Source organism: Helianthus annuus, chromosome 13 (genome assembly GCF_002127325.2).
Source record: "Helianthus annuus cultivar XRQ/B chromosome 13, HanXRQr2.0-SUNRISE, whole genome shotgun sequence".
In the NCBI taxonomy this organism is placed as follows: Eukaryota; Viridiplantae; Streptophyta; class Magnoliopsida; order Asterales; family Asteraceae; genus Helianthus; species Helianthus annuus.
Window position 1 is genome coordinate 69,610,857 of NC_035445.2, and position 11,089 is coordinate 69,621,945.

Here is an 11,089-nt window from a genome sequence, read left to right on the forward strand (position 1 = left end):
GTTACAACTTACAAGCCGAACCAATACCGTTTGAACAACATCAGTACAAGTACCAACATTCGTTTTTATGGTTTCCCATTGATGTAAACACATATCGACATGTAACGAACCAACAAATACCAACCGAATGCCTGCTACATAACATGGGTCCCACTAATGAATATACGAAAAGTTTAACATAGGTCTATAACATTAACTTCCCATTTTATCACACCTTCAAAACCAATTTCCCCCTCCTTATTACTCACACCACTTTTCTCTTTTCTCTCATCTCTACTCACCTTCACTAATGGAACCACCATGGCTAGACGATCTAGCCGACGACCTCCAAAGCATCAGCTTCAACTCAACCACCACCAACACCACCACAACCACCGACATCAACCGCAGCACAAGCTCTGAATCCGAAGCCACTTGGACCACCTCCACCTCCACCACCACAACCAAACCCCACACTCCTTCCAACAACCCTTGCTGGACCGCCATCCGAGCCATCAACACCCCCCTTAGCCTAACCGACATCCACTTCATCCACCGGCTCGGCTCCGGAGACATCGGCTCCGTATACTTAGCCAAACTCAAACACTCTTCAGCTTCAGGTTCAGCCGCCGTGTTCGCGGCTAAAGTCATGAACAAGAAAGAAATTGCAAGCCGAAATAAGGAAGCGCGAGCCAACACAGAAAAAGAGATTTTACAAGTTTTGAATCATCCTTTCTGTCCAACGTTGTATGCGTCGTTAGATTCTCCGAAATGGTCGTGTATGCTAACGGAATTTTGTCCTGGTGGGGACCTTCATGTTCTCCGGCAACGACAGCCATGCAAACGGTTTCCGGAATCTGCCGTAAGGTACGCACGTTAACAGTTTATTGGTTTTCAATGTCTTTTCATATCTTGGTCGTAATGATCCCTGCATTCATTCACATCACATCACATCGTTTACTGGACTTGCATGTGGTTAGTAGGGGCCATATTTATTTTGACGTGGATATTTCTAAAAATAAATAAATAAACCTAGTAAAATCTCACTCGTAACAACTGGTAAAATCTTTTTTTTTTTTTGTGTTACGTGCAAAAATTTCGAATGACCCTGATATCTTATTCTAGATCGACCACATTGGTTTTATGAACTACTAAAAAAATATAGGTGGTTCTGAAAATTTTACGTTGGGTTATTGTAAATTCAAGCACAAAAAAAAAATCCTAACATTGCAAGAAAAATGAACTCTTGGCGTTGTCGCTGCTCACAACAAAGCTACTGGTAGAGTTTTGGGATATTGGTATAAAGACAAACTTTTTTTGGATTCTTTAGGAGAGAGATGTTACAACCGTCGAGACCCTCCAAAAAAAATTTAAAAAAACGTGTACGGTATAATATTCCAGGTAGCATGTAATCTGGCTAAGAAAAAAAGTAGAGTTAACTGTCGTTTTTGTTCCTGTGGTTTATTCAGTTATGTCAGTCCAAGTTAAGTTTCAAATTTGTACTATTTTCGTTTATAAAATTATTGAAACATGTCGGTTCTGTTAAAAAAAACTAACGTATATTATGCTAGTTTTGTTTATGTGGTTTATCTAATTATGCCAATAGGTTTTAACGGACATTAGTTTTTTTGGACGGAACTAGCATATTTCAAAACTGTCAGGGACAAAAATAGTACAAATTTGAAATTTAGCCTAAAGTGACATACTTGGATAAACCACATGGATGAAAATGACATTTAACTAAAAAGAAGTAACCAAATTACTAGTAGATTATGACTTATTATCATCTGTAATTAATTTGATCAAAATTTGAAAACTGGAAAATATAATACGTAGTACAAAAGATATATCTGCATTCAAAACAGGAAAGCCAAACACTAGCATACGTGATGTTACCCTTTGTTTCTTTGCATTTAACTTTTACCGTTTGGTTGCGTCAGATTCTAGTACAAGTTTTTAATGCATTTGTACAATACCCTCTGAAGGTAGATATTGTGTAATTATGTTATTCACCGTCATTAGAAGATGTCTCGTACGTAGGTGAATAGTGTTTCATTCATGGGACATGATACCACAATACTATATGATCGAGTCCACGTGAACTTCACTAAAAGTCAAACCTTCGTGTTCCCTCATTAATGCCACGTGGGTCCTTGAGCTTGGAACTTCTACAAAATCCGAGTTCCACATAGGTTCAACATTAATTGACATAAGGAAGTCAGTCACCGGTGACAGCTAACCCAATCACTACTAGAAAAAACAACTTTCTTGACGCGCATTGCGCGTCATAAAAGGGTGCTTATGACACGCCAAAGCGTGTCGTTGAATGAGGGGTCATAAAATTAACATGACATGCATTTGTGTGTCATCTTTTTATGACACGCGTTCATGACACACATTTATGACAATCATTTTTGACACGCATTTATGACATTCATTTACACGTGTCATGATTTCAATTGTTTAAAAAATATATATTTTTGTAGAATTACTAATTTACCCTGAATACATTTATGACACATATTTATGACATTCATTTACGTGTGTCATGTTTTTAATTGTTTAAAAAAATATATATTTTTTATTTTTTGTATAATTTTACTAATTCACCTTGGATATATATATATATGTATATATATAAACAGTAACAATAAATCCATTTCATAAATTAATACAAACAAATACAGATATATATATACCAAAACAACTCATTGAAGAATCATTTGTCAAGTATACTACAAACATTTTAACATTAACAATAATATTGTTTGTCCTTTGACGCCTAAAATAATTGTTTGTCACCTAAAAATAAAGGTTGCGCAAAACTCGACCCTATTTCACGAATTCCATTGATATCCGCTTTCATGTACTCTTAACCTGAGAAACAATTAAATAAAGAAATTATTAAAACAATATTCAAACGTTGTTATTTATCAAAGAAAATCATATAGCAAAAGAAACAAACACATACGCATTAATGTTAAGAGATAGAATTTACCCTATAAAATTTATTTTTCTATGTACGTATTTGGATAATGCATATGAGCTATGTTTAAAGATTGCAGGATAAAAGCAACCAAAATGAGGTTTTGAAATACTTGTTGAGTTTTGCTAATAATATTTGGGATAACCTATGATGTATAACAAACTTAGGATGACATAAGAGTGTATCAACTTACCTCTATTGATTTGGTCAACTTTCCATCTGTGATCACATATACAATCTCCAGATATCTACTTTTTATTCAATCCTGCACACACAAATATGGTCAACTTCCCCCAACTTCCCATTTGGTCAACTTGCTTGTTCTTAGTTTAAAACCACCAACTTACTAGCCACTAATTTATTAAATAGTAACCAAAGCAAGAAGCATAAAATTTTAAACACCCGATAAAATCGTGAATATTTATGAGAAACAAATGGCATATAAAAGTTAATATGTTCTTACATCACCAAAATCCGGCACAGTAGATCTCCTTTGTTGCATCCTTTCATCATTCTGCATGGGTCTCACATGTTTGATGCAACTTGTTCACTTATATAATTAGGGGTGCAAACGAGCCAAACCGAGCCCAAGCTCGACCGCTCGATTAACTTGTCTCAGGCTCTCGGCTCGTTTATTATCTATTAATTAATATAATAAATAAAAATAATAGATTTGTTTATGCTGTCGAGCTTGGTAAATGAAGATTGGGTTCAGGCTCGTTTATTAAACAAACTTATTTTTAGGTTCGGACTGGCTCGTTTACTAGACAACTTTAAATAATGGGTAAATGTTATAAAAATTAATAAAAACTTACATTACACCAAGGCTCGACAAGGCTGACGAGCTTCACATGTCAGGCTCGTGCTCGGGCTCGATAACTAAAAGAACTTTTAATTTAGGCTCATGCTCAACTCGATAAGGCTCAGCTTGTTTTGAACTTTTTCTCGAGCATCTTACGAGCCGCTTGGCTCGTTTGCGCCTCTACTTCTATTCTACACAAAAGAACAAAATCAGGTGACGACGATGGTAAAACCAATTAACATGAGCAACTTAAACCCCAAAAAAACAAATCTCATTAAATTCTTGAAATTTATTCTTCATACCCATGACACCACTTGTCATATGTGTTCACCATTTAATTAATGAAATGCTTCTAAATGGAGTAATTCTGCATTGCCATAATATAGTCAATAACAAGTTCGGTATGCAAAATATATTTAATTCAGAAAATATATACATGATTTGAATTACATTATGATAGTTCTAGTGATGGTAAATAATATAAAGGAAAAGTACATCTAGTATTCTGTAGAGGGATTTCTTTCTTATTAATGTCAAGTTATAAAAGTATTCCAACAGCAAGATGTAAGAAAATTAATATTAGTTACTATACATGATTAAAAAACACAAACAACAAATATGATAAAAATATTTACCAATGACTAAACTAGCTTAGAAGGAATAAAAATTAGTAACAATCCCTTGAGCCAGAAAGTTAGACGGGTTTAAACCCGTAAGCAAGAAATAATTACAGAAATATAGTCTCAGTTAAGCAAAAATAATTAGTTACACAGGTAAAGCGGTCTTAATGGATAGAGTCAAAAGGATGCTTAATTATCTAATTGCTAAGTTTTCATACAATTAGAAATCTAAAAGTATCACAATACAATTTGGACAAAGAAGACGGTCATGGAGCTAGTGGAACAGAGATAAACCATATAAAGTTGGTTGAAGCATTTAATCGAACACTTGGTGTGCGTCTTCAACCTTTCAGTTTAAAAGTTAAAACACCACCACAAGAATTATAAACCGAAGCTCTAATCTATTCAAACCAAAGCTCTAATCTATTTACAAAATTCTATAACCAACATATATTTAAATAGAAATATTTCACATTGGGCTCCTAAAAATACTCCAATTTCCAATAGTTAAGAAGAATTGAGCTACACCTTAACTGCATTAAAACAATTACAATTATGGAGACATATAAGTTAAAATTGCATACCAAACGACCTATGAATTCTAACTTTATAAATAGCTTTATGTAGACCTTAATCTCAGTACTTTTTTTTATTTCTCAAAGTAGAAGAAACTCACTGTCATCTGAACGTGGATACCAGAATAAAAGAAACAATCAGGTTTTCAATATATAAACCAATGAAAGAAATTCATAAAAAGATAATCACCTATATCAGAACAACGAATAGAGACACTCTTAAAAATTGTTACCATTTGTGTGGAATTCGTGTTATATCCAATAGCGGGGTTGAGTGATACCTTAACATAAGCGATCTAGGATTAATTTCTTCTGCCGCCATCACTCAAATCGGGCAGTCTAGATGCAGTGGCGGCGGTTCTGCCTCTTCTTTTCTTTTTGCCAAATCTTCTTGCTAACTTGTGATTTTAGATGAATTTTGGGGTGGGAAACAAAAGCGCCAATATGAATTTGATTTTGGGGAGGAGCGGGAATACTAATGAAAATGGGGAGGGAAATAATCAAATATAGGAATTAGGATTTAATTTCACTAAATATAAAAAGTAAAATAACGGTCAAAAAATCCTCTTTCAATCCCCTTTCACACTATGCTTGTTTTAAAACGTCTATTGCTGGTATAGCTGCCACATGTCGCTTCATGCTCATTTTTCAAACTCCGCCACACCATATAATCTAATAGTCTCTAGTAGTTTAGTTTCTAAGAGCACCCGGGGCACTCCCGTGATGATATCACGGAACAATGTTCAACGCGTTATAGCCCACCGCCAGTACAATGTTCAACGCGTTATTTTATAACGCAAACCCGATTTCGTGATGTATTTAACGCGTTATGGTTTATTTTTGTGAGGGTATTTGTTGGTTGGGGGGAAATTGTTGGGTGTGGTGGTGAGTGATGACCACCCCCACTAAAAATGGTTGTGAGTGATGGAAAAATGGTCAATGACATGGCGAAACTTGATTGTGCTTGTGAGTGATAAATTCTATCACTAGTGAACCACCCCTAGTCCCCTAATAGTCACTTCTTTTATAGTCGTCAACCTCTTTAACTAAAGACATGTCAACCTGAACATAACCTATTTTTTAAACATGTTGTTAACCCAAAATCTTGATTATTTTCATGTTTTGCTCATTAAGGTAAATGATGTTCTATTAAGATAAATGATTGTTAACTATGGTTAATGTTAAATAGAGATTAATTGGGGTTATTGATTGTTACATTTAGTCAAATCATGATCGCCCATGTTTAATTATGATTAGGGTGCAAACTAGTCGAGTTAAGTCCGAGGTTGGGCTCGACTAGATTCGAGTTTTGTTTTTAAAGCTCGAGCTTGACTCGCTTATTATTTATTAATTTATTTATATTAATTATAATAATTTTAATTTTACATGTAATTTTGTTGTTTTTTTATTTCGTAAATAGTAATTATTATTATTTAAATATATATTTTGTAACACCTCGTAAAATTACGATCAATGATGTATTGACACGTGTAATAAACCCTAATGAAGTCAAACATTGAAATTTAAGGACAAATTTTTTGAAAAATCGAAAACCTTGATTATGAAAGGACTGGAAGTGTTAACATACCAAAAATAAGCTTCTAAATAACCTCTTACGATAATTATATTCACAAATGAGCCACTTGATGATCGAGTGTAGCCGTTTGCGTAATTAATTGAAAGTTTGCGCAATAAAGAAACCATAATTTGACTCCACTCGGTTCGAAACAAACTTTACGAAACAAACATAAAATAAACACGAAAAATATTATATTTGACCTGAATCATTTCCCAAAAAAGTTTACGTCGAAACGTAGAACAACTTGAATTTATACCAAAACGTACATAAAAATATGCACATAAAAATGGTTTCTTTAAACGAAAACGTATTGTATTTGAACTGACTTGTCTATATAAAAATTTACGTCAGAATGTAGAACAAATCATATTTATACCTACCCGTACATAAAATATGCACGTAAAAAATAGTTTTTAAGTAAATGAAGTATAGGGGTAAACCGAAACAAAATATTAGTAAAAAAGTTAATAGGTTAAAAACGTTCGTAAAACAGTGCCAAGTAGCACCAATGTCACAACGACATCGACTCTCGACATCATAAAAATAAAATAGATAAAACGAGAAAAATTACACTGAACGAAAAGCAGATTTGAAATCGGTGAACCACGCACACACGTTACAGTGTGTTAATGCGAAGAAATTAACCAGAAACGAAAAACGTAGAAAATAATAACTTAGTCGATCTAGGACCCTTCTGTTGCGGCGAACTTGTCAAAAAGGAAAAAAATGGACACTTTGCGACGGGTCTGTCAAATATGAAAAATAGAGCAAAAAACATTGAACCTCACATGCACGCTACGACGTGTTAACTTGCAAAATTTAGAACGAAACGTAAAACTTGTGAAAGATAAAAAGTATGGGTGACCAAAGTTGTAAATAATAAAGTGTTGTGTTAAATTACAAAAGATGGAAAAGTTTGAGTTAAAAGTAAAAAAGTTAAAAGGGGTTAAAATACAAAATATGCAAATGTTTGGGTTAAAAGTGAAAAACCAAAGTTTTTATTGAAAAACTCCCTAAGCCCATGGTACAACCAAGATATGCACAAAGTTGTTGCTTATTTATATATGGAATAATAATCGGCGTGTTTAGGCTTGACAGCCGACTCGAGCTCGATAAATGAAGCTCAGGCTTGGGCTCGCTTACTAAATGAGCTTGTTTTTAGGCTCAGACTTGAGCTCGTTTAAGTTCGACTCGTTTTGAATCAAACTCAACTCGTTTGCACCATTATGATATACGATGAATGATGTTCTTTAACTATAAACAATATTGTTGGTAATTTTAATATGAACTACTTACCCTCTATCTTCCGGTTTCAAGGATTCATAATTCCTTTTAAAAAAAATGATTCATAATTAATCTTACCATTTACTGTATTATAAAAATGTTGTTTAAATATAAAATATCACCAATAAAATATTAGTAGTTTTTAACTATCTACAAATCAAAAGTTTCTATGTTTTTTTTTTTTTTTTTTTTTGCCTGTTTTATTGAATTGCCCAAACTTTTTATAAGAGGGGGAATATTATCCATAAAGTATATCTCTATAACTCATCTTTTATATTTTTTAGCACTAATATGAATTTTGAAGATATTTGATAAAAAATACATTTATTTGCTTTTTTACCTCTAAGAGGAGGAATAATATGGATTAAGATGACAATAAGAGATGACACGCGTATATTGACGGTGTCTTGTTTTTCATTTATGACACTAAAACAATGACACACAAAAATGCGTGTCATAAATTTATCATATTTTATAAACCATGACATTTTTTTATGACACACACATATTGATGGTGTCTTATTTTTCATTTACGACACTAAAACAATGACACACAAAAATGTGTGTCACAAATTTATAATATTTAGTAAACCATGACATTTTTTTTATGACATACACTTTTGTATGTCATAAGATGACTGTGTGTCATCGTTTGCGTGTCAAGAAAGGTGACTTTTCTAGTAGTGAATGGATCATATGTTTGTATCTAACAAATAATAAAAAATAGACTGTTTTTGCCTAGTAATAATCCAACCGGGTTTATTTCTAACGGATTTAAGTTTTTTTTCAAATTACAAACTGATATTTTCGGGCTTTTGATCAGAATGAGGATGTGAGTCGATTGATGTAAAATTTACCTCGAAACAGTGCTCTAAACGACGAAAACGGTGCTTTAATTCGGGTGTTTAAACTTCAAATTAACAAAAATCAAGCCGTTTTGAGCACCGTTTCGAGGTAAGTTTTACATCAATCGACTCGTATTCTCGTTCTGATCAAAAGCCCTAACACATCGGTTTGTAATTCGGAAAAAAAAAACTTAACTTCGTTAAGTTATTTTTAGCGGCGGACCATTATACAATTTCTTTTTTCATCCCTTTGTATTCCGCTTAAAATTCTCTTTTTCCGTTTATCTTGTTTCATCTCTTTGTATTTCGCATAAATTCAAGAAAAAACTATCTTTTTTCATTTTAATATATCAGCGCTTTAGTACTTACAATGGTTATTTATACGTAATCTTAATCATACCTAATTACGAAATATCGTGTTATAATTCAGAAATCTTCATTACTAAGTATTTAATATTTCATTTAGTTAACCCATGTAATACATGACTTTCTAACTTTGTGGGTATCGATTAGTTAAAAGATAAACACATAAGAAAAATCATAAGTCATTATGAAATGACATGCAGCAATGGCAATTGTCTAGATTTCTTAATAAATATAGTAAGTTTAACTTAAAATTGTGATTATGAATTAAATATATGTCATCGTGTCTATCTGTATGTGTGTATATATAAAAGGAGATAATGAAAAGGATATTACAAATATAATGAGATGTGATATTGAGTAGGGTATGTGGGGGTAGAATTGCCAAAATGATGCATGAAATAATTGGTAAATATATAGTAATGATAAAAAGCAAAATCTCAAAGAAGAAAAACTTGTCCTCCAAAGTCAAAACACTAGTAACTAACATTATTTTGGTCCCCTACCAAAACTACACATAACTTTCAAATAACACATGATCTTGTTTTTTCAACATACATCTTTAATGTATCACTTCGATATTTCACATGTTTTTTACAGGTTTTATGCATCCGAGGTCGTTGTAGCATTGGAATATCTTCATATGTTGGGTATTGTTTACCGTGATCTCAAACCCGAAAATGTTTTGGTTCGATCAGATGGTCACATCATGTTAACTGATTTCGACCTCTCTTTGAAATGTGACCTCTCAACGTCAACTCCGGCCCAAGTCTTCACCAATTACAACCACCAAAACCCAACACCACCAACCAATCACCGCCCCTTGGATCCACTCAAATTCACCTCGTCGTCATGTATTCTTCCCAATTGCATTGTCCCCTCGGTCACATGCTTCCACACTATGCGTAAACACAAGAAGAAGCCCGCCAACCACAGCGGGCCAGAGTTCGTGGCAGAGCCACTAGACGTTCGATCAATGTCGTTTGTTGGAACCCACGAGTATCTGGCACCAGAAATTATATCTGGTGAGGGCCATGGTAGCGCTGTTGATTGGTGGACTCTTGGAATATTTATATTTGAATTGTTTTATGGCGTTACGCCTTTTAAGGGAATGTACAACGAGCTAACCCTAGCCAACATTGTAGCTCGGGCACTAGAGTTCCCAAAAGAGCCGATGATCCCGGCTATGGCTAAGGACCTAATATCTCAATTGTTGGTTAAGGACCCAGACCGGCGAATGGGGTCCACAATGGGTGCATCCGCGATCAAACGCCATCCGTTTTTTCATAGGGTCAATTGGGCACTCTTGAGATGCACACCACCACCGTTTGTCCCGCCACCGTTTAGCCACGAAGACGTTGTGGCGGATCATGGTTGTCCTGGTACTCCTGTGGAATACTATTAGGATTTTTTATATTATTTGGCACTGTGTCTTATTGTGACCAGATTTTGAATTGGGTTAGAAACCATGATAATTGTCTAATTGATCAAAGTCTGTACTTTGGGACAGGTTGCTTATTGCATGATGTACATAAGTTGAACCTTATTTGTTGGAAGGCGAGGTGACTCAAGAAAAAATATCAAACCATATCTTTATATAAATATTAATAACTAGGTTACACACCCATGTATTTATTATACATGTTGATTAAATAAAATATCTTACGTAAGTAAAAGATAATAAATATCATACATTTTTTTAAAACCATCTATAATCAGTAAAATTTCAGTTTCTTTCTTCGAAATTTAAAGAAAATAAATAATTCTGAAATACATTTACACAATTTAAGAGTCCAAAATATTAGAGATAATTATAAAGCTATACATAATAAAGAATCTGCTAATACTTCTAAATCTTAAACATTAGCTTGAGCACACGTCAAGGGTTTTTCATTTTAATATCATGTTTTGTTTTTTGTGTAGCAAATAGTAGTGTTTAAACTTTTTTTAAATGATCGCATCATTGTTATACTCTAAAGTTTAACAATTTTATTTTCATCGGTTTTTTCTTTCGGTTAATATATCGAGTGCTGATAGCGCAACGAACCAAATCGAT

The 11,089-nt window shown here is 33.6% G+C and overlaps 1 protein-coding gene and 1 long non-coding RNA gene across 2 annotated transcripts; one reads left to right on the top strand and one right to left on the bottom strand.

Moving 5' to 3' along the window:
- Nucleotides 1-215: 215 nt before the first annotated feature.
- LOC110898060 (protein kinase PVPK-1) lies at nucleotides 216-10,614 on the top strand. Its single transcript, XM_022144793.2, has 2 exons — nucleotides 216-846; nucleotides 9,634-10,614. Exons 1-2 carry the CDS (start codon nucleotides 290-292, stop codon nucleotides 10,436-10,438), a joined length of 1,362 nt encoding a protein of 453 aa, XP_022000485.1. The 5' UTR covers nucleotides 216-289; the 3' UTR covers nucleotides 10,439-10,614.
- LOC110898061 lies at nucleotides 2,650-5,455 on the bottom strand. Its single transcript, XR_002569211.2, has 5 exons — nucleotides 5,244-5,455; nucleotides 3,781-3,958; nucleotides 3,429-3,479; nucleotides 3,159-3,230; nucleotides 2,650-2,856 (listed from the first exon to the last, which is right to left on the bottom strand). It is a non-coding gene; the product is annotated as an uncharacterized LOC110898061 (long non-coding RNA).
- Nucleotides 10,615-11,089: the final 475 nt, after the last annotated feature.

What these genes read in the sequence shown, in the direction of transcription:
- LOC110898060 (XM_022144793.2), top strand. Translation starts at nt 290, where the DNA reads ATGGAACCACCATGGCTAGACGATCTAGCCGACGACCTCCAAAGCATC. An exon ending in TTTCCGGAATCTGCCGTAAG is followed by an intron (nt 847 to 9,633) that starts GTACGCACGTTA and finishes TGTTTTTTACAG; the next exon opens with GTTTTATGCATCCGAGGTCG.